At 33.2% G+C, this 25,455-nt stretch overlaps 1 protein-coding gene across 1 annotated transcript in view; it reads left to right on the top strand.

The window, feature by feature from the left end:
- The window catches only part of LRRIQ3 (leucine rich repeats and IQ motif containing 3), an 83,178-nt gene that overhangs the window by 772 nt on the left and 56,951 nt on the right, over positions 1-25,455 (top strand). Inside the window, exons 2-4 of the mRNA XM_016216818.2 lie at positions 5,800-6,048; positions 8,943-9,266; positions 23,819-23,952. Coding sequence (XP_016072304.2) covers positions 5,800-6,048; positions 8,943-9,266; positions 23,819-23,952 — 707 coding nt within the window. The remainder of the gene's footprint in view (positions 1-5,799; positions 6,049-8,942; positions 9,267-23,818; positions 23,953-25,455) is intronic.

Below are 25,455 nucleotides of genomic sequence, written 5' to 3'. Positions count from 1 at the left end.
CTTGATTGATTTTGACGCCTTTCTTCGTTAACGACTTTATCGGGAACACAGATATTCAAGGCCCTATACACTCTTGCCATGAACTTAGTTTTTTCTTCTAAAGACTCGATCCTGTTATTTAATTCTGTACTCACAGAGTAAGTGTTTGACTAAAAAGGGAGATTTACTCTTTCATAGTTTTATCAGTTAAGATGTTTTCTTTTGGTTAATAAAAACAATGTGTTCTTATTAAGAACATTTAGAAAATACAGGAGACTGGAGTGAGGTGAGAGTGAGCAATAGGGAAAGTAGGAAGAGAGAAGGTCAGAGAGGGCACAGAGGCCCAAGGAAAAAATTGTGTTTTTTACTGAGTGCTCCACCCAGGAAAAATAGCCTCTGTGGTATGGGGAGAATGGCTCAGCAGAGGGATGCCGGCGGCTGTTCCTTCAGCTGTCTCCCCAGAGCCGCAAACCCCAGACTATTCTCATGCAACTCTAGTCGATTTCTCCCTCCCCCTGAGGGAGCCCAGGGTGAGTGGCTGTGAGCAAAATGTCTGTTGCCCCTTGAAGAGGGTGCCTGTGTCTCTATCCGATGTCCAGCAGACTTCCCTCTCTCCCTGGTGGACAGAATCTCCACTACTAGCAGACCTGTGGGCGCCTCTTCCTGGCCATGGTGCTCTGGGCTGCAGAGTCCAGCTTGGGGTTTAGACCCCACACTTCTCAGGGAGTATCCCCCACAGCTGAGATATCCCTCGGGGACCTCAGTCATCCCCCCTGTGAAAGTGGGGCCAGCACTTTTTGTGTATCCACCCTCCCTACCAGTCTCAATGTGGCTTCTTCTGTAAATCCTTGGTTATAAGACTTCTCTTCAGCTAGTTTCAGTTGGTTATTCAGGATGATTGCTCTATAATTTAGTTGTAGTTGTAGTTTGGTCCTCGGAGGGGGTGAGTGTAGCTTCCACTTACTCCGCCACAATTTAGGATCTCCTAATCATCACCGATTGTTATTAAATGGAAAAAGTTGGGAATAATGATGAGACTTGATATACATTGTATTTTATAAAGCGTGGTGTGCTTAAAAACGTGTGATAACGTTGAAATTAGTACTTAAGTTGACACAAACTAGTGAGAGGGTTACTGACAAAGATACTAATTTCTTTATAACTACAGAACTTTTCTGAAAATGTGTTTGGAACCCTGATGCTTTCTCTAATGTGGTACTATACTGAAACTAAAATTGCCCCATTCAAACTTGATAATATACACATTTGTATGTACATCTCACAAAATAAGTATAAAATTATCAGTCTAAAAAGAACAGCTAGTTCCCCGGATTCTGTTTAATGGCATATTTAAAATAGGCAGCCATTGGTAAGCAGGCTTTTAAGTAGGTAGAGGAGATAACAAACGCAATGGTTTTTAGCTTCCCTTGGTGGGCAGTATAATTACCTGGCCCCATAGTAGGGGAGATAAAATTTAGTAGGTATGCCATGGGGCCTGAGAACTTGGGTTATTTTAGTTATTCTCATGTGCAATAAAGAATGAGAAACAAAATTAATGTTGCATGAGGTAGTATAAAGGAAAATATGAAACAGTTTCAGTTATCCAAAAGGATTGGGAAATGTGACAGACTATTTAACTGAATAGTCTGAATAACCGAAATATACTTTATATTCTGAATGTAGAGGGCTAGTCCTTAAAGAATTGGAAAAATGGTTTACTACATTTATTCCTGTACTCCCTAATCATATGTTAGTTAGTCTTTCCTTTGAATAACAACAGCTTCATATCATATAATAATAATCTGTTTTGGAATTTTTTAAATATTAAGGTTTATATACTGGCAAATAAATATTGTTGGTGGAAGTTAATATTAATACAATAGAGAACATAAATATAAATTAGTCTAGTATATGAGACTGATTTTAAGACTGTTTATTTTAGAATTCATTCATATCACAGCAACTAAAAAAATGAGAATGGTTTAAAATTAAAATATATGAAGAAAAATAAGTTAACCAGAACTAAAAAAAAACATATTTGCAGGAACCTGGGATGAGATTCAGGTTCACTTTGAATGACCCTACAGATAAGAAGACATATACTTTGGAGCAGTTTCTTATGATATGGTAAAAGGAACCAGAGAGAGTGTTTGGAGACACTTTCATTTCCCCCTCTCCTTAAAGGTCTGAAACTCAAGTAAAGAGTTTGTTGCTTTTTATCATAAATGCCCTTCATATAATCTGGTTATATTTAATTTTTATAGAATCAGGTATTTATAGAAACTTCTGGGATGAAATAATGACAAAATATGCCCTCACCCCAAATATGTGATAATATAATAAGGATTATAAGTTTTTGCCAATTTATTTATTGAAAATATATTCATTAACTTTTCTCCTGCTTGCTTTGGATTTAATTTGCTCTTCTTTATCTAGTTTCCTAAGGTTCAAACTTAGATTATTGTTTTTAGATCTTTTCTAATATATGAATTCAATGCTATAAATTACCCTTTTAGAACTACCTTCACTGCATCCCACACATTTTGAAAAGGTGTATTTTCATTTAGTTCAAAATATGACATGGAAGCATAGATGAGACTGATGAATGTCAGAGGGATGGAGGAGGGCTGGTAGGTGGAGGGGGAGAGAGTAACCAAAGAATTTATGTGCATATATATACAACCCAAGGACTTGGACAATGGTGGGGAGAGGGACTGGGGAGGGGGAAGGAACGGGGTGGAACGGGTGATTGGGGAGAAAAAGGGACATCTGTAATATTTTAAACAATAATAAAATTTAAAAAAATATTTAAAAATTTATTTTGTGATTTCATCTTTGACCCATATGTTACTTAGAACAAAGCTGGAAGCAACATGCTCCCTGATTTCAAACTATATTGCAAAGGAATAGTAGTCATACAGTATAGTATTGGCTTAAAATGAGACACATAGTTCAATAGAACAGAATACAAGAGCTCAGAAATAAATGCACACATATATAGTCGATTGATCTACAACAAAAGAGCCAAGAATATACCATGGAAAAAGGACAGTTTATTCAATAAATGATGCTAGGGAAACTGGACAGACACATGCCAAAGAATAAAACTAGACCACTATCTTATACCATATACAAAACTTAACTAAAATGGATTAAAGGCTTGAAGGTAAGACCTGGAACCATAAAAATTCTAGCAGAAAGCACAGACAGTGAGCTCTTTGGTATTGGTCTTGATCATGTTAGTGATATCTTTTTGTGTGTTTTTGTTTTGTTTTAATCTGAAACCAAGAGAAAAGGCAACAAAAGCAAGCTTGAAAACGGTGTGTAATCTGCTGTTGGATGAAGTAATAGATAGATATCAGTTATCCAGTTGGCTAATGGTGCTGTCGACTTCAACTGTGTCCTTACTGATTTTTTTCTGCCTGTTGGATACATCCATTTCTGATAATGGAATGTTGAAGTCTTCTGCTATAATAGTGAATTCATCTATTTCTGCTTTCTAGTTGTCTCAGTTTTGTGTTAGGTCATTTGATGCTATGTTTAGGCACATGCATACATGGATTGTTATGCCTTCTTGTAATTTGTAATGCCTCTCTTTATCCCTGATTATTTTCCTTGCTCTGAAATAATATAGCTTCAGCAGCTTTTTTTTTATTAGTGCTAGCATGGTATTTCTTTCTTCATCACTTTACATTTTTTACTTAGTTTTTCAATGTGTGCCACTGAAGAATAGATATTTTAATTGAAAATTAATTCACCTACCATAAAAGTCACCCTTTAAAAAAGTGTAAATTCAGTGAAAAATATTTTAAAACAAAAATAACTTGGTTGTTTATCAAGACCTTTTCATGTTGATGTGTTCTATAATATCAGTTTTAATGCTTTCATAGTATGCAGTGCTTCCATTGACTGTATTACAGTGTTTTATTTAGTTAATACCACTTAAGACATTTAGGATGTATCATGTTTTTGCTAATATATACAATATGTAATGAATTCTTTGTAACATTATCTTTTTTTCATATCCATACTTATTTCTTATACTATACATTTTTATTGCAGTATAACGGATATAACATTATATTAATTTCAGGTGTACAACATAATGATTGATATTTGTATATATTGCAAAACGATTACCATAAAAGTCTAGTTCATATCTTCTGTTACTGTATATAGTTAAAAAATTATTTTTTGTTATGATAAGAACTTTTACAATCTACTCTCTTAAAAACTTTCAAATTTCATTACAATATTATTAACTCTGGTCACCAAGCTGTACATTACCTCCCATGGTTTACTTATTTTCTACTTGGAAATTTGTGCCTTTTGACCCATTTCACACATTCTGCCCACTCCCACCACTACCTCTGGCAACCACCTATCTGGTTTTTGTATCTGTGAGTTCATTTTTGTTCTTTTTGTTTGTTTAAGATTTCACCTATAAATGAATCATACTATATTCTATCTTCCTCTGTCTTATTTCATTTAGCATAATGCCCTCAAGGAGGTCTATACACTATTGACCTTTAAAATGATAATTTGTATAGTTTGATTAATGTCTACTCATTGTTCTTATTTGAAGATATATATTTGAAAAATATATGTTTAAAGATATATATGTATATATATAGATAGATAGATAGATTTATCTTTTTTTGATATATATTTGTGTACCAATGCAGTGATGACAGATAGAAAGCTTCAGCTTTATGTCAAGAAATGGGATCTCTGCTGTGCCTTATTGATGTGTTCATCCAAAGGTTTTGTTATGAGTATATGAACTAAAGAAACTTTAACTTTTTAAAAATAATAGTGCATTAAGATTATATCTCTTGTAACACTTGTACCATGCTAATACAATGTGTTAATAGGGGAAACTGTATGAGAAGTGGGGTGTGAGGGAGTACACATTTTTTGGCCCACAGCTGAGAGACTCTGCTATTGTAGATACGGAATGGGACCCAGGAAATCTGCCTCTTTATTAATGTTTTAGGTGATGGATGTTTAGAGTTTGAGGATTATAGCTTTAGGCCCTGGCTAGAATATAAAAAATAGCCAGTTTTTTAAAGAGTGCAAGGGTTTATCTGGATTTTCATGTTTATTCTCATTTGGATTATGCTGACCCCATTTGCCTCCACATGGTAGAAATAGATTCTTCCAGTGGAGGTGGTTAATATCAACCACTCTCTGATCGGCCACTTGAGCCTGTATGCTCTCTTCTAAACTATTACTGTGTGACTGCCTTTTATGAAAGCTGAAATTACCCACAGTAAGGAGTAATCTATCCACAGAAATTTATTTGGAAATAAATATTTGTAACTGTTGAAGCCCTGCATTTCATCTTAATTTCATTTAGCTGCATTTTTTAGCCACTCCCACAAAAAATTGTCACTTTCCTAACTTAGGAGTTCATAATCCAAATAATTTCTTTATTGAAAAGATCTTTTAACAAAAGTTATTATACAAGGTATGCTAAGGTATAGTTTTCTTTGTTTGTTTGTTTTAGTTGTCTTGCCAAGAGGTGATGTTTTTTTTATCAACTATTACACTGAATTTTATTTTCTCTAAGTATTTTAGGAAAAGGACGTATTTCTTCCTCTTACTGGTTAGTTCATGGGTGAGTTGTAGTTATATAAATGTTAGACATTTAAGATGCTTTAAAATAGATTTTATGGGAATTGGATTTTTACAAAAAATTTAACTTAGTTTCTTCCCATTTTTATTCTCACTATCTATTAGCAAATGTTTTTATTTTCATATGGATTTATTTTTGGAAGTAGAAAAAAACTCTTGAAAGAAATTTACCATTTTTTCTAGATGTTTCATGGAACTATCACAAAAGAACTAATCAATCATGAAGAATGGAGTCACTATAATCAAAACATAATAGAAGATCAGAAAGATTTTGTTTTTGTGAAGTTCTGTGGTCTTCATTTAAAATCTATGGAAAAGTTGCAGTCTTGTGTTTCTCTCAGAGTATGCATCTTCTCAAACAATTTTGTTACTGATATTAGTCCACTTCAAAGTTGTATAAAATTAGTCAAACTTGATCTCCATGGAAATCAGGTAAGCAATAGCCATTTCATAAATTTTCATATAACTTAAGTTGTATTTAATAAGCACTATTTATCCACAATATATCTCCCAGATAGTCTTTTATATTAAATATAAACAAAAATTTTAAAAAAATAATAGAAAATGTAGAAACACAAAATTTTAAATATAAGCAAAATTTTAAATTAAAATATATAAATAAACTCTGTGATTTAGTTTATTTTGCTTCTTAAATTCATAGTCTGGATTAGGAATACTTCTTGACTCATTATTTTAAATGACAAATAACTGGTGTATAACATTATATTAATTTCAGGTATGCCACATAATAATTCAGTATTTGTGCATATTGTGAAATGATCACCATTACACTCCACTTAACATTCATCACCACATGGTTACTAATCAGATATATAATTTGCAAATGTTTTCTTCCACTTGGTTGGTTGCCCCTTCATTTTAGTGGTGGTTTCCTTTGCATGTAGAAGCTCTTAATTTTTATGTTGTCTCATTTGTTTATTTTTGCTTTTGTTACCTTTCCCTTGGTTTCAGATTTTATTAAAAAAAAAAAAAAAAAAAAACACACACAAAAAATATCACTAACGTTACCAAGAATGATGTATAAGAGCTCACTGTCTGTGTTTTCTGCTAGAATTTCTATGGTTCCAGATCTTACTTTCAAGTCTTTAATCCAGTTTTAGTTAAGTTTTGTATATGGTATAAGATACTGGTCCAGTTTTATTCTTTGGCATGTGTCTGTCCAGTTTCCCCAGCATCATTTAGTGAAGAAACTGTCCTTCTTCCATGGTATAGTCTTGGCTCTTTTGTTGTAGATCAATTGACTATCTATGTGTGTATTTTTTCTGAGCTCTTGTATTCTGTTCCATTGAACTATGTGTCTGGTTTTAAGCCAATACTATACTGTATGACTACTATTCCTTTGTAATATAGTTTGAAATCAGGGAGCATGTTACCTCCAGCTTTGTTCTTCTTTCTAAAATTTTCTTTGGCTGTTCAGGTTTCATTCAAATTTTAGGCTTGTTTGTTTTATTTCTGTGAAAAAATACCATTGGAATTTTTGATAGGAATTTCATGGAATCTGTAGAATGCTTTGGGTAGTATGGATATTTTAAATAATATTCTCCCAATCCTTGGACATGGAATATATTTTCATTTTTTTTGTGTCTTCTTCAATTTTTTTCATAGTGTCTTATAGTTTTCAGTGTACGGGTATTTCACCATCTTTGTAAAAATATTCCTAGGTATTTGTGTGTGTGTGTGTGTGTGTGTGTGTGCAATTGTAAATGGGATTTTCCTAATTTCTCTTTCAGAGTTTGTTATTAGTATATGAAAATACAACAGATTTTTATATATTGATTTTTTTCCTTAACCAGTTCGTTATTTTTTTAATTTTTTAACTTTTTATTGAAATTTTTTGGGGTGACACTGTTTTAACAAAATTATATAGGTTTCAGGTGCACAATTCCACAAACACATAATCTGTAGACTGTATTATGTGTTGACTACCCCAAGTCAAGTCTCTTTCCATCACCATTTTTCTCCCCTATACCGTCCTCCCGCTGATCACCACACTGTTGTCCCTGTTTATGAGTTTTTCCTTTTTTGCTCAGTTCTCCACCCGCCCACCCCAGCTTCCCAATGCCTCTCAGCCTGCTCTCTATGAGTCTGTTTCTATTTTGCTTGTTAGTTTATTTTGCTCATTAGACTTCCCATATGAGTGAAATCATATGGTACTTGTCTTTCTCTGACTGGCTTATTTCACTTAGCATAATGCTCTCCAGGTCCCTCCATGCTGTTATAAAGTGTATGATTTCCTTCGTATCCTTCTACAACTTTATTGAATTAATTTATTAGTTCTAACAGTATTTCGGTGGAGCCTTTCAGGTTTTTTCTGTGTAATATGCCATCTGCAAATGGTTACAGTTTTACTTCTTCCATTTTAATTTGGATGCCATTTCTTTCTTTTTCTTGCCTAATTGCTCTGGCTAGGCTTTCCAGTCCTATGTTGTATAACAGAGGTGAGAGTGGGCATTCTAGTCCTGTCCTGATCTTAGAGAAGTTTTCAACTTTTCACCATTGAGTACAAGGTTAACTCATATATGGGCTTATCATTTATGGCCTTTATCTTGTTGAGGTATATTTCTTCTATATCCAGTTTTTGAGAGTTTTTATCATAAGTGGATGTAGAATTTGTCAAATACTTTTTTTCTGCCTCTGTTGAGAGGATCATGTGATTTTTATCTTTAATTTAATTAGTGTGGTGTTATCACATTGGTTGATTTGGCTTTTCAATTCTGTATGTAAAGAAAGTATTTTAGAGAAGTTTAAAGAGTCAGCCTGTTACAAAGAAGTTTTTACTGAATAAAGTATGTATGTTTATTAATTAAGTTATGCTATTATATATGTGTATATATATAATGTAGCTTATTTCAGATGTCCAGTGTATCATTTTTTTTGTGTTCTTTTTTTGTTTTTTTATCCTCACCGGAGAATATTTTTTCCATTGCTTTCAGGGAGAATGGAAGGGAGAGAGAGGGAGAGAGAAAGGAAGAGAGAGAAACATCGATGTGAAAGAAACACATCTATTGGCTGCCTCCTGCAGTCGCCCAGACCAGGGCCAGGCATCGAGCCTGCAACCGGCCCACATGCCTTTGGCCAGAGTCAAAACCAGGGCCCCTCAGTCCACCAGCGGGGGCGCTAACCACCGAGCAAAACTGGCTAGGGCTTATCATTTGGGTAATTAGAAATTCTGTTTTTGTTTACTAGTGAGAAATTTTCCATTTGGGAAAATACTGAATTTTAGATGTTTAATACATTTTATTTTTCAAGCAATTGATAGAAATTTTATATTTGTATTTAAAGTACTATTATTAATAATATTTCAGGTAAAGCATCTACCAGGTGCCAAATTTTGGAGTAGATTAAAGAACCTAAAACTTCTCTATCTTCATGACAACGGGTTTGCAAAGTTAAAGAATGTATCCATGTTGTCGGCCTGTCCATGCCTCGTTGCCCTCACTATGTTTGATTGCCCAGTAAGCCTTAAAAAAGGGTATAGGCCTGTGCTGGTCAACAGTATACACACTCTCAAAGCACTGGACCATCATGTGATTTCTGATGAAGAAATAATCCAGAACTGGTATCTTCCTGAAAGATTCAAAACGTATAACCACCGGCTTTTCTTTAATTTCTGCCCTCCTTTGAAAAAGGTAAGTGGTTTGTTTTAAATAAATTTATAGAAATGAAATTTTAGCTTCTAAGGTTCATACCTAACTTATATAAAACTGATATTTTGCATCATTTATATAAGATATCCTATACTATTGAATATATTAGTAATGTTTTATATCCAAAATTTATAAAAAAATGTTTGTATGTTTACTGCATAAGAGCTGTTGAGCAGAAAAGTACCAAATTGTAGAAAAACAAATATGTATGTCTCCCTTATGTTTTAATAGCTTTAAGGATATATAGCTTACATGCTTTGAAATTCCCTTATTTTACTTAAATAAAATCATTCAATGATTTTAATAAATTAACAGTGTTATATAACCATCTCCAAAGTCCAATGTTAGAAATTTTCACCATTCCAAATGTTTCTTTCATTCCCATGCGCAGTTAATTCCCTGTTTCAACCCCCAGTTATAGGTTACATTCATCGGCTTTCTGTCTCTATAAATTTCCTTTTCTAAACATTTCATATAGGAATCATACAATACGTTGTCATTTGCATCTGCCATCTTTCAGTTAGTGTGATGTATTTGAGGTTCATTCATGTAGCATGAATCAATAGTTTGTTCCTTTTGATTGCTGAGTAATATTTTATTATACGAATATATTATAATTTCTTTGTACAGTCACCAATTGATGGACATCTGGATTATTTCCAGTTTTTGCTATTATGAATAATGCTGCTATGAACACCTGTATGCATGTCTTTTTGTAGAGATAAATTTTCACCTTTTTTGGGTAGATTCTTAGGAGTGCAACTGGTAGGATGTATAGTAATTTTATGTTTAACTTGATAAGACACTGAATTGCATTCTAAAAAGTGGAAGCCACTGGTTCATAAGTGTTGTAGTTTCTTTATGTCTTTGTAAACTACTAGCATTTTCTGTCTTTTGCACTATAGACATTCTAGTAGGTGTGAAGTGATATATCATTTGTGGTTTTAATTTTTATTTTCATAATGACTAATGATGGTAAGCATTTTTTCATCTGCTTATTAACTATTGATGTATCTTCTTTAGTGAAATGTCTGTAGAGATTTTTTTTTTTTGGCCTATTTTTAAAGTTGGTTTTTTGTCTTATCGAGTTGTAAGTGTAGATATCTGGATATAAATCTTTTATCAGATATGTGAATTACAAATATATTCTCCCATTCCATATCTTGTCTTTTCATTTCCTTAATGGTCTCTTTTGAAGCAGAAAAGTTTTGAGTTTTATGAGGTTCTATTTTATGAAATTTTTTTTTATGTGTGATGCTTTTGGTGTTGTATCTAAGAACTCTGCCTAATTCCAGCTCTCAAAATTTCTCTTCTGGCCTGGCCGGGCGTGGCTCAGTGGTTGAGCGTCGACCTAGGATCCAGGCGATCCGGGTTCAATTCCTGGTCAGGGCACTTGCCTGGGTTGCGGGCTTGATCCCCAGTTGAGGGCATGCAGGAGACAGCCGATCAATGACTCTCTCATCATTGATGTTTCTATCTCTCTCTCTCTCCCTCTCCTTTCCTCTCTGAAATCAGTAAAGATATATTTAAAAAAAAAAAATTCTCTTCTGTGTTTTCTTCTAGAAGTTTAATAATTTTGTTATGAAATTTATTTTATTTTTTAATTTTATTGACTTTTAGAGAGAAGGGGGGCAGAGAAAGAGAAAGAGATATTGATGTGAGGGAGATACATCCATGGGTTGCTTCTGGCTTGTGCCCTGACCAGGGATGGAACCTAAAACCTGGGTATGTGCCCTGACTGGGGATTGAACCCACCACCTTTGGAATACACTCCAACCAACTGAGCCACACCAGCCAGGGCTAGTTAAGAAATTAAGATCTATGTTTTACCTTGAATGAATTTTTATGCATAGTATGAAGTAAGGCCCTAAGTTTATATTTACATATTGATATAGAATTATACCAACGCCATTTGTTGAAAATATTTTTCTTTCTCCAGTGAATTGTCTTGATACCTGTCAAAAATAAATTGGTGATAAATGTAAAGGGCTTATTTCTGGACTCTACATTATATCCTAGTGTTGTATATATCTGTTATTATGACATTGCCACACTATTGTAGCTTTGTAGTTAAGTTTTGAAATAGAGAAGTTTGATTCCTCCAACTTTGCCTTTGCCTTTGCCTTTTTTTTTTTTTTCTTTTAATGTTGCTTTGGCTATTCAGGGTCCCTTGAATTTACAAGTGAATGTTAGGATTAGCTTGTCAATTTTGGCAATGATTCCTGCTGTGATAGTGATAAAGATTCTATTGAGTTTTTAGATCAATTTGTGGAGGATTGCCATCTTTACAATAGTGAATATTATCATTCTTGAATGTGAACTTTCAGTTTATTTAGCTATCCTTTAATTCTCTGAGCAATGCTTTGTAGTTTTCATTGTACAGGTCTTGCACTTACTTAGTTAACAGTTTTTAGTTATTTTATTTGATATTGAAAATGGAATCATTCGCTTAATTTCATATTTTGATTGTTGCTAATATATATGAATACAGTTGATGTTTTCATTTATTCTTATATCCTGCTACCCTCCTATTCTCATTTATTAGTTCTGGAAATTTTTTGTTGATTCAGAATACTTGTTTTTTAATTGAAAGTGGATATTTTTTCAAGTTTTTCATATTTGAATGAATGCATTAGGAAATAGTTTATTTTTCAGTGCTTTAAGGGACAATTTAGGTTATTAATGAAGAGTATAAAATATTCAATTCTTAAACCATTAATTTGATGACATAGACATGTTCGTGTCATCATTTTATGTTGATTTTTTTATATGTTGAAACAAGTTATTGGGAAACTTTATCTAATTAGAGGTTACAAAATCTTCAAATGGATAGATAAAAATATGAGAAAAAATGCTTCATGGCATATGAATATTAGAACAAGTATGTTATGTAACAGTTCAAAAGAGATGGTTAACTCTTCAGGTGTTAGAAAAAATCAGGTACAAAGTATAGGAAGTAAAAAAGTATGTTTCAGAACAGTGTTTATAATCTCTAAGTATATATAAATCTACATATAAATGCTTTGAAAATTGATGAAGAATAGAAAGTCATTTGAACAGTGCTAATTACCTCTGAAAGTTATTGTGCATTGGAAGCCTGGAGATTAGGAAGTTGGTAGACTTTTATATTTGCATACGATTATACAGGGTGTCCCAAAAAATGTACACATACTTTGAATAATTATTAATTCCGATTGGGTTAAATCTGAAAAGAAGGAAACATCAATTGAGCTATCGGCTCTGAAGTGTGTGTACATTTTGGGGGATGCCCTGTATTTTAAAATTTTCAAGTATCTTTATTTTGTAGTAACAGTTTTTAAAATTAGGGACATATAAAGCAAGATAGTATTTCTGTCTGGGTGTCTTAATCTGGGCCCCAAAGGAAGAATTTCTTTTAGGTATTCTCTTGTGTCATATGGTGTAATCAAATTTAGGAACATACATCACCCTTTTAAGGACAATCAGAATGTTTGAGGCTCATTTAAGGAATTAATGGGAAGTTGGGTGGAGAGTATTGAAAAGAACCTTGAGTGACATACCAAGGAGTTTAGATTTCAAAATGAATTCTGTGAAGATCTATTGAAGTTATTTGAGTGGGAAAATTAGAGTGATTCTGTCATACTTGGTGCTGTTTGAATAAATGGTATTGACAAAGTTTTTTTAAAGGAGATTAATACAGTACTTTACTAACAGATTAGGAGGGGTTAAGGGTTCAATGAGGGCAAAGAGATCAATTAAGGTAGGCCAGAAATGTTATATTAAGGTTGATAAAGGCAGACAGCCAGTGGCAAAGAAGAAAGAACACAGGGTGGACGACACTCAGTAAAAGCCATTGTGGTAAGCACTTTATAGATTTCAGTCATTCATTTCTTTACCAAATATATATGGAGCAGCTAATATGTAAGAGGGATTGTTCTGGACTCAGTGGCAAATAATACTGACAAAGGTGTTGCTCTCACGAAGTTTTGTGGAAGAGCACAGGAAATAAATGTGTAAGCCAAACCTCCCACTCTCTCCCCCAAAATAATACAACTATAGAATGCCAGTTATTGTTAATTTCTAAAGGAAATAAAAGAAAGTGTTAGCTTAGGAGTAAAGGGGTAGAGATTTGGGCTACTTTAGCTAGGGTGGATGGGGAAGGACTTTCTAAAAAATACTTTATTATATTCTTTGACTTGGAAAGGTATTACTCTTATTTCACAGAAGAAAATGAAATACGGTGAGTTTAGGAACTTATCCAATATCAGGTATCTAGTCAGTCATGAAGCTGGGATTTCAAGTCTGTCTTTGTCTCATAGTCCTACAGTCTACATTGCATCACAAAGTATAGAGAGTACAAAAAATTGACAGGATTTACTTTAAACTGATTGAATGTGGGAGGAGAAGGCTAATTAGTAAAGAAAGTCCTCTAGTATTTTGAACTTGAGTAAATGGGACATACAATAACTTAGTTAACAGAAATGGTGGCATTTAAGTGATTTTGGTAGAAAGTTAAATTTGGTCATGTTTGTTTGAGGCAGGATGTTGATGTAGAGATACCAGCTAGGCTTTGGAAATGTAGGACTAAAATTCAGAAATAGTGTTCTGGATGTACGACGTAAATTCAGTACTTACTTGTTTGAGGTCATAGTTGAAACTAAGCTGTCACAGGAAAATATAAGGGACAGTAAAGGCTGAAAGTTAAAGCTTTAGGGCACAGTCTCATTTTGTGGGTAGAAAACAGTGGAACCAATGAGGATAAAAGAGCATCAATCCCAGCCGGTAGGAGGAAAAACAGAGACATGCTTTACTATTACGTAGGTGATGGGAAAAGACTGATTAAAAACTGAAGAATGTTTTAAGTGGCCAAGGAAAATTAGCACTGATACAAAACTATTTTGAAGGGCTTTTTGATGGAGACGAGGTTGCATCTTTGGAATTTCAGTAACTTGCAGGAACGAATTTGAAATTATAATGCCAAATACAGAAACTATTCTGAGAAAAATTTGGACAAAGGAAAGATAACGGTTCATCATGGGAAATAGAATTAATAGATCTTTCATGTGAGATGATAGTAACTTCAACATATTTTTAAGCTGAGGGAAATAAGTTTTAATTTTTAAAAAAGATTGACAATATCAGCAATAGACACTATGGTTGAATTAAAAAAAATTGTATATAAAGTATGAGTGAAAAGCTTAAAAAATGTAGTAAGCCTTAAAGCAATATAGGCATACCAACTTCTGGCAGAATTTTTGTGAGTTGTAGAGAGTTAAAGAAATCCATTTGAATAATAGTGTTCACTTTAAGCATTTCTATTTATTATTTCTACTTATAAGCAATATTCTGCTTATGAGGTTATCTTTTGAATATTGAAAGATTTTGTTTAGTTTATAGCAATATAAACAAACACTTGAGAAGGAATAAATTACAATCTATGAAGATATATATTTATTTATTTTTGCACTTGTTATTAACTATAAGAGTGTCATGAACCTGAAAATAGTAATGAACCTTATAATAGTACATGCAGTTTTCAATAAGTAGTAGTGTTCTTTTGTCCGGAGGGCATGGATGCAGAAATTAAAGAAACAGGTGTTCATTTTAAAAGAAACCAGTTAGTAGTGTGTGATTAAAACTTGTGCCTTATAATGCAATAAAATTATCTAGAAGTATCCTGTTAATTCTTAATTGTTACAGTTAATGATTTATAGGCCTTTGTTTTTTAGAGTCTAGTTGGAAAATACTTATATTTTGAAGAACAGGGAAAATACAGATTCTTCTTAACTATATGAAATCAAAGTAACTAGAAATTTGAAGTGCTTAGTTATCTAAAAGCATATAATGAAAGGTTATATGTATATATAATTTTGTCATTATATATACATAAAAGCATTTAAGATGGGAGTGGATTTGAGCAAAGAACCAATGTTATCAGTTGGGATTGTGTTTTGTCTATATGTAATAGAAAGCCAACTAAAAGGGATTTTATTTTCATTATGTAACAGAAAGTTTAGAGGTAGGCAATCCTTCTGTGTAGTTTTCTCAAGGAAATTTTGAAGGACCAGGGTTTATTCTAGCTTCTTGCTCTGCTGTATTTAGCAAATGCACATTTTCCCTCATAGGAAATGAGCTTGTTTGTATCTAGGCATGTGCTTAGGTTAGCAAGAAGGGAATTGGTAGGAACAAAAAACAAAGCCAGTTAAGTCTACCCATTTTAGGAAAACAATAGCTTCCCCAGGTGTCCCACCTGAAAGACCTCTACCATCAGAACCAGATTAAATGACTACCACTAGATAAAAGGGAATATAGTACGATGAATAATTTTAATTGGGCACATTTACTTGTTAAACAAAACCAACATTCTGTTAACAAGGAAGAAAGGAAGATAGATTCTTGGAGTGCAGTTAATACATTCTATTAAACAGTGAAAAATAAATTAAATATGCAGTACAGCATTGATATTTCAAGGGGACGCTTTTAGTTCAAACACTTAGCACCCATTTGTTCTTCATTCCAATGTAAGCATCAAAATAAAAATGCACATATATCATATATACTTAACAAATACATTCTTCTTTAAAAATTTATGTTTGACTTAATAGGGTGATATGGATTAATGTTTGTAAAATTTAAAATGTTTTTGCTTTCCAAAGAATAAAGATAAAAAAGAAAATATACCCTGTGTGACATATAAAAAGTCATAAGACAAAATGTTAAAAGTAAAACTCTGTTTATAAGAATTTACTATATAGTTACATTTGTGAATATTATTGAATTATAAATAAATGTAAATATATTATAAATAGATGTAAAAGCTGAAATTGAGATGTTTATTAGCATGATCAAGTACAAAAAACAAAATAAAACAGAAAAATGAAAGTAAAATGCTAAGCAAACATTATTAAGTTGAATAAAGCAAAGGATTTAACATTAGTCTTAATGTAGAATTGGGCACACATATCATTAAATGGCACTAATAGGACCTCTTTCAAGTGATATAAAAATAACTGCTACAATAAAGATATTTTTGTTTGAGCATTAATGTACAAAATGCTATTATACAAAAACATATCACAGATATATTTGGAAATATGAGACTAAAATGGATAGAAAATATTACAGTAGTGGGAGAACATAAAATCTTTATCTCAATAAATTATTTTGTTAAAAAGTATGCATATAAGATTCCACTTCTGGGAAGACAGAGTAGGCCTTCCTCTTGCAATGTACAGCTCAATTTCCTGGACATTATATGCATCATGAAATTATTACTTATTACATATTAGTTATGTAATATATAATTTTTTGGACATTATATACAAAACAAACCTAAAGAGACTGTGAATGGGAAAGCACAGAGGCTGACTGGCTGACAATCCGAACCTGAGGAATTGTACAGTTGCAAAGCGAGTTTCCTATTTTGCTTTTTTTCCCTTCGCATATCCTAAAATTGAAGCTTGAGAAGGCAGTAACCCAGAAAAGCCAAAATGTGCAAATCAAAAAACAAAATACTAAAGATACAAACCAGAAGCCTGCTCTCTCTGTCCAAACGACCAGGAAAGGTTGAGTTTAGTAAGAGAGAACTTGTAGAGAATAACCACCCTACTCCAGTCAAAACCCTAGAAGAAATTGTGATTTCACCTTCACCCATACCAGCAAAAGTGGAGGGGGAGCCTAGGCTGCTGTCCTTGTGAGGCTCTAATGAGGCTACCCGGCAACACTCACTGGAGTGGTCACAGGAGATAGGGATTTTCACTATTGCATAGATATAATGGGGCCACCCACGCAGCGGTCTCAGTGAAGACCACATACAAGTTGAAACTTCCATGTGGAAGTGGCTCTTAATATCAGATAAAGTAAACTTCAGAGCAAAGAAAATTATCAAAAGCAGAGAGGGACATGTAAAGATAATAGGTCTAAACCATCAAGAAGACACAGTAATTTTAAATGTGAATGCATCAAATAACAGAGCTACAAAGTATGTGAAGTAAAAACTGGTAAAACTGAAATGAAAAATAGAGAAATACATGAACACCTAGACAGAAAATCAGGAAAAAGAATAGAAAAATTCAGCAATCCTACCAACCAACAGAATTTAATTGATATTTATGGAACACTCCAGCCAACAACTATAGAATACACATTCTTTTCAAGTGCTCATGGAACCATATATACACGAGATCCTGTTTTGTAAAACAAACCACAACAAATTTAAAATTATTTAAATTATACAGGGTGTGTTTTCTGACCACACTTGCCAACTAAGCACCACACTTATAATAAATCCACGGGTCAAACGTAGTCTCAAAGGAAAATTTAAAAATACATTTTCTAAAATAAATTGAAGATACAAGATACCGAAATTCGTGGGACACAGAGCAATGCTGAGAGAAAAATTTAAAACACTTAATACATATATTGGAAAAGAGGAAAAGCCTCAAATTTATGGTGTAAGACCTCCCCCACCACACACACACAAGAACTTAGAAAAAAAGAGCAAAATAAACCTAAATAAGCAAAAGGAAGGAAATTAGAAAGATAAGAGCAGATATTCATGAAATTATATACACGAAACTTGAGAGAATTAGTAAAACAAAGATCTGGTTCTTTGATAAGATAATAAAATTGACAAACATAGCAAGACAGACAAAAAAAGGGAGAAAAAACAGGTTACCAATATTGGGAACAAAGCAAAGCATATCAGTAAAGACCTGCAGACATAAAAAGTATGAGAGAATAGTACAATAATGCTACACTTAACACAAAGATGAATGGTGGATCACTTTCGCAAAATAATACAAACTACTAAAATTCACCCAGCATAAAATATGTCATTTATATAGTCCTATAGCTATTAAGGAAATTGAGTTCAATATTTTAAAAAAACTTGTACAAGAGAAATTTTCAGTTTAAATAGTTTCAGTGGAGAATTCTTCCAAATATTTAAAAAAGAATTAGCACCAATTCTATACATTTTCTTCTAGAAAATAAGTGGGACCCTTCCTACTTTATATTATGAAGCTGATATCACATTGATGCCAAAACCAAACAAAGTGCAAAAAAAGGAAAACTACAAGCAAATATCCCTCATGAATATAAGCACAAAAATCCTTAGCAAATATTAGCAAATAGAATTCAGAAATACATAAGAAGTCTATAGTATGAGCAAGTGGGGCTTATTCCAAGGATGCAAGGCTGGTTTAATATTTGGAAATCATATCAAATATATCAATTAATAGAGAAAAAGAAATTGGCAAAATTCAACATCCATTCATGAGAGAGAAAAAACAACTCAGAAAAATAGGTAAGACGGGAACCTCTTCTTTATGAAGAACATCGACATGAAACCTCTAGCTAACATCATGCTTACTGGTGAAGGACTGAATGCTTTCTCCCAGAGACTGGGAACAAAGCAAGGATGCCCACTATCACTTCCCTTGTCAACACAGTGCTGAAAAGTCGAGCTAATGCAAAAAGATGAGAAAGGGGAATAAGAGACATACAGATGGGAAAAGAATAAATAAAACTCTCTCTCTGCCAATAAAATTATCCCAAAGACTCTACCAAAAAATCTGTTAGAAATAAAAAGTGAGTTTAGCAAGGCCACAGATATCAGGTAAAAATACAAAAACCAATAACATTTCTGTATAATAGCAATGAATACATGGACACCAATATTAAAATATAATATCATTTATAGTCACTCACAAAATGAAATACTTAAGTAAATCTAAAACATACATGTAAATTGTACACTGAATACTATAATACCCTGATGAAAAAATATAAGAATATCTGAATAAAATGAAAAACAGCATTTTTATGAGTTAACTCAGCAATATAAAGATCGCAATTCTTTCCAAACTTATATATTCAGATTTAGTGCAGTTTCTATAAAAGTCATGCAAAATTTTCTGGAGATACAGACAAGACTATTGCAAACTTTTTGTGGAAAGGTAAAGAAAGTAGAATGGCTAAAAAAATACTTTGAAAAACAATAAAGTGGAAGGAATCAGTTACCTGATTTTGAGGCTCACTTAGCTACAGTAATCAAGACTATTTGGCGTTGACACATAGATCAATGAAACAGAACTGAAAACCTAAGAATTGGTTCATGCAACATGTCCAGCTGAATTTTGACAAAGGTGTAAAACTAATTTGATGGAAAAACAAAGCCTTTTCAATATATTAACTGGAGCAATTGGGCATCCAAGCACACAGACTCTCTCTCACACACACAAGCACACACACACAAATAAGCCTCTACCTAAATTTCACACCTCATATCAAAATAGGTCAAGGAGTTAAAGGAAAAACTTCAATCTATAAAACTTTTAGGGGAAAAAAAAATCAAAGGAAACCATTGAGATCTAGGACTAGGTAAGCAGTTCTTAGACTTGAAACCAAAAACACAGTCTTTAAAAGAAAAATGTGATAAAGTTAATTTTATCATTTTTTTTTAAATTTGCTCTGTGAAACATCCTGATAAGAGAATAATAAAATAATCTGTAGAGTTGGGGAAAGTATTTAGAAATGAATACATTTTAAAAGGGTAGCAGTTAATTTGAGTGGTGGAAATTTGAGTAGGATTTTTATTCTTATTTCTGCTTTTCTTTTTAAAATTTCTATACTATTACAGTATTATGATGCTAAATTTTATTTTAAATTATTTAATGGTACTTGATTCAAGTGAATTTTTTTAAACTTGAAAATTGACTGTTGTAGTGTGTTACCAAAGTGTTTATCCAGTGGTCCTTAAAAATATTGGTATGAAATGATACAAAATCTTTGTAGCTAGGATAGAGAATTTCACATAGATTCTCACCATTTTATGTGACTATTAAAGTGAATATATCATGAATATACTATGCTTTCTGATGGAATAAAAAGGTAAAATGGTATGGATTTACTCTTTGAAGTAAATACATGTGGGATTAGTGTGATTTGCATTTTTCAGATATGCTGGGAAAATGTATGCCAAATTAGGAAATTCTGATGGAAAATATCACAAGGTGAATAGAAAAGATAGACCTTAGGAACCAGATACATATAGAAAAAAATCAAACATGAGAACAGGAAAGAAAAAATTAAATAAGTGCAAATATATTTAAAATATCAAATTGATTGCCCTGGCCAGTGTGGCTCTGTTAGTTGGAGCATTATCCTCTGCACCCAAGGGTTGTGGGTTGGATCCCAGTCTAGTCGGGGCACATATGTGAGGCATCTGTTCAATGTATTTCTCATGTTGATGTTTTTCTCTCTCCTTTCCTCCCTCTCTAAAATTAATTAAAGATAAATAAATAAATAGGATATCAAATTGATTGGGAATCTGGGTAATTATATACAATATGAATAGAATATAGCCTTACAATTTGTTTATGTATATATATACACACATACATACATACATACATACATACATACATATATATATATATATATATATATATATTTTTTTTTTTTTACTGATTTCAGAGAGAGGAAGCAAGAGGGAGAGAGAGAGATAGAAACATCAATGATGAGAGAGTCACCGATCTGCTGCCTCCTGCACGCCCCTTACTGGAGATCGAGGCTGCAATCTGGGCATGTGCCCTGACTGGGAATCGAACCACGATCTCCTGGATCATAGGTTGATGCTCAACCGCTGAGCCATGCTAGCTGGGCTGCAATTTGTTTTTCCAAGTACTCTTTCTGTTAGAACACAAAGTACTCTCTTACATATGAGTTATATTACAAAAGTCCTTAATATTCTTTTGAAATGCCTCATCATGTTTTATACCAGGGTTAGCCATAGCCCCATTTTCATTTCACAGTTATCATAGCAAGTGGTAGACTATACATATTTTATTATTCTACTATCTATTTTGTTGATTGTTGATAGTTTTTTGCCCAAGAATATGTTGTTCTTTGCCAAACTTTTACTATAATATTTTAATTCTTTTTATTAGATTGAAAATGTTAGTACTAATTGTCCTTTATAGCTCATTTATTTTATAATTTTACATTATGTAATTTTGGATAAATTGCTTAGTAAATTGCTTTAGACTATTTTTTGAGTATCAAATACATTAAGGTCTATAGGGTCTTTGTAAACTCTAAAGTGTTGATTATTTTAAGTAAGTATTACTATGAAACTGCTGCAGATAACATTGTTTGGATGCTTGAAATGTTTAGTCTCCATTCTAAGTGCTTTACAAATATTCTTTCACACCAACCCAATGAGGCAGTACTATTGTTATCTCTATTTTACACATGATGAACCGAGGACAGGTAGGTTACTTACCCTAAATCACATTGCTAGCAAATGGTGGGACTGGGATTTAAATCCAGGCCATCATCCTCTAGTGGAGGAAATGCATTACTTGCCCTTTAGAAAGAGGACTTTTCCATTTGTTCTAGATTTCAAGTGATTTATGATATTTGTACAAATTTACCATAATTGCTTTATTAGCATTTTACAAAATTATTGTTTTAGGACATCAGAAAGCTGGAGTGTGTCTAGATGTTACTTATTCTCTGGCAGGTACACTAACCCAGGTGAAGATTATTCTGTTTATATTTTTAAAGGGAAGAAATTGTTCATGCCTTGGTGGGAATCAGGACTCCCTGCTTTAACTGCAGTGTGTACTTCATGGCACTCAGATGGTGACAACTGCAGCATCTGACCACGACCACTTAAGTCTATCATCTAAGTTTCCTACTGTATTCTTCCTCACTTTTTTCTTACGCACTCAGCCTCCCTGCCCCCAAGCTTCTATAGGGAAGGAAAAGTAATTTTCCCTCTACCCTTCTGAGTTTTTGGCTGAGACCCCTGTAATAAAAGACAGATTAACAAGAGAAAAACAAAGAAGTTTATTAACGCCTACCTCATGTATACATAAGAAATATCCAGGGAAAAATGAATAACTCCCAAAGTGACTCAGAACTAATGCTTAAAAACATGGGGCTTCTCAGGAGAGTAAGTGATTTCTAGGAAAGATGAATGATGGGCCCTTAGAAGAACAGATGGGAGTTGGTGACAAAATTAATCTGGGTGTAGTGGTCTCTCAAAAGCTCCTCCTTCTGATCTTTTAATTTCATCTCCTTTAATAAGAGTCCATCTTCCCTGGTTGATGAAACTCTTGACGAGATGACTCATTTTGAATGCCTTTTGGGAGATCTGTCTTTAGGCAGATAAGGAAAGTTCAGCAAAACGCCTTCCCCGTTTTTGCTATTTTTCAAGTGTCGACCACTCAAAATAATTAATATGCCAAAGGAGCATATTTGGAGATGGCATGTCTTGATCTCCTACAATCATATTTTGGGGTGGCATGAAGTGGCACTAATCTGCAAGGCTTTGTGATTTTTTGTTGTTTTAGCAGTACATAGCTGATTGAGTGTATAGGCAGAAAAGGTGTGTGTTTTTAATGTGATGGGTTTGGTAACTTTCAGGGTAGGTGCCTCACAAACAATACAAATTTTAGGTTTTTAAGGCAGAATCCTTACATTCAAAACATAGTTAAATTGGTTTTATTACTAACCAGTAAAATGATCAATAATATATATGGAGTTTATGTTTTCAAATCTAAATAATTTGTAGAAACAGGTATCTTTTTTAAAAAAAAAAAATGTATGTATTTACCTATTGATTTCAGAGAGAGGAAGGGAGAGAGAGAAAGAGATAGAACCATGAGTGATGAGAGTCATTGATCAGCTGCCTCCTGCACGCCCCCCACTGGGGATTGAGCCCGCAACCCAAGCACGTGCCCTGACCAGGAATTGAACCCAGATCTCCTGGATCATAGGTCCATGCTCAGCTGCTGAGCCATGCCAGCCGGGAAGAAACAGATATCTTTTTTTTTTTTTCTTTTTTAAATATATCTTTATTGATATCAGAGAGAGGAAAGGAGAGGGAGAGAGAGACAGAAACATCAATGATGAGAGAGTCATTGATCAAGCCCCCAACCCGGGCATGTGCCCTGACCGGGAATCGATTCCCGATTGCCTGGATCCCAGGTCGACGCTCAACCACTGAGCCATGCCCGGCCGGGCGGGAACAGATATCTTAAAGATAATTTCTTTAAAGCCAATAGAGAATGTCTTTCCCCAGTGGAATGTCCTATGTTCCAATAAAAGTGTCCAACATTGTAGTTCATCTGCAACAAAAGTTTGAACTACTGTAAATTACTTTATGAATCCAACATGTCAATTTTCTTGATGGGGATCTACAGAATACTTTTAGAGTTTCACTGGATAACTATTCATGTCACTACTTTTCAGAGATCAACATGATTATGGTTTAAATTGATATCTATGATATCAGATTGGGAGAAGAATCTGGAAGTTATTGCCATGGATCTTGCATTTTGTTAGATAATTGAAATTATTTGGTGCTACTAATTCTTGATTTACTGATCTAATAAAATATATGTGAAACTTTATATTATTCAACTGCTATGCCTTTAAGAAACCTGTGAATGTTTTAGTAGTTTTTACCATTAGACTACCAAGTTTAAAATGACTTTTGGAAATAATTTCATGAAATATAATTATTAAACATATTTTTTATACAGGGATCAATCTATGAGGATGAAATTAATAATATCAAATTTGTTATTTCAAAAATTAATACAATCATGGCTCATAATTCACCAATTTTGATTATTCAAAGATGGATACGAGGTTTCCTGGTTAGAAAAGGTTTGAGGTATGTTTTATTTTCTTTACTATTTGAATATTAAAATAAGATGATAAGAAAATCAATAATAAAAAGGCATTTCTCCAGTAATATACATTTTTGCATTCCCTATCAAAATGGTATTTTATAGATGACTTGAACAATTTTAAGGAAAATACCACAGACTCGATAGTAATACCTTATAATATTTCACATAATAAAAATGTGATGCTTTTATTTTTTCTTTTAAATTGACATATAACTAATAAAGTTTTTATTAATCACTAATTGAATAATTCTGGGAGTTTTTCTATTAAAGTTAAAAACATTAGTCTAAAACATATATTCAATTTCTCTCATGTAATGGGATACAATAGAAATATAAGCCATGAAATATGTATGAGGGTTTCATATTTAGTTTGGTTATGAAGATAATTTTGGTGAAACATCTGCTACAATATCAATCTACATTATCTTTTGGTTGACTTTTTCTTTCTCTTTGTTCCTTGCATTTGTTTCTAGTAACTGACATTTGCATATAGAGGGACACTTTTCTTGGCAGAATCTCTGAACACTGAACTTGATAGGATACTCTGTCATCAATTTATATATATTAGTCATATCAAACATATGAAAAATTAAAGGAACATTTTTATATAGCTCACTTTCAGATGCAAAATGAAAGAGTTTAGAAGATAGAAATGAAGTTTGGCCCTAAAATATAAGTAGGATTAAAATAGATCTAGAGTTGGGCAATGACAGTCTCTGAGAAACCCACATAGGAAGCTGCACTGAAATGACACTCCGCACTCTGTGGAAGGCAGAGGTAATGTTCTGCGTTAGCCCGCATGGCTAACCATAGATGGCAGTAGCTCTGATAGAGAAGTATGGGGGCCAAGGAGCCAACCTGACCAGAGTACAGGGCCTGCAACTGCTGAAGAAGAGGTTCCATATACTCAAACCAAGGAAAGGGGGCTCACAAGTATTGACAAGTAAAATTATTTGGAATAAAAGGTGTGCAAGAGGATCAAGCAGCTTCTGACAGGTGCATATTTATTTAAAGTATTTCTGTCTCTTATGTTTCTTTACATTGTGTGAATTTTGTATGAAATAAACATCTAATTAAAGGGACTTGTCTTTAGTTTATGCTCCTAGGATTGAGTTTTTCACTCTTAAAATCAAGACTTTCTGTGATATACATGTAACATGAGATAAATACCTTGTGCATGGAAACAGTATCTGAAAATTCAGCATGTGTGAACAGAATTTAAGTGAGCTTTGTGGGCAGAGAAGTCCGTAATAAAAATATATCAGAGTGGTTCAAGACAGACCAATTTGAATTATTTCTCTTTTTAAAATGCTGTTCCATTAGGCACATTACTTCACTGTGCTGAGCCTGAGTTTCCTCATATGTTAAATGGTAGAGAGCCAGGGCTAATAGCAGTACTACTAGGCTGTTTGCTTGTGAGAATTAAGATCATGAATATAAAGCTCATAACACCTGGAAAATATGGATATTACATTCTTATTAGC

Source organism: Miniopterus natalensis, chromosome 9 (genome assembly GCF_054644295.1).
Source record: "Miniopterus natalensis isolate mMinNat1 chromosome 9, mMinNat1.hap1, whole genome shotgun sequence".
NCBI lineage: Eukaryota > Metazoa > Chordata > Mammalia > Chiroptera > Miniopteridae > Miniopterus > Miniopterus natalensis.
The sequence above is the reverse complement of the archived record's forward strand: the minus strand, read 5'-3'. Positions and strand labels throughout refer to the sequence as shown.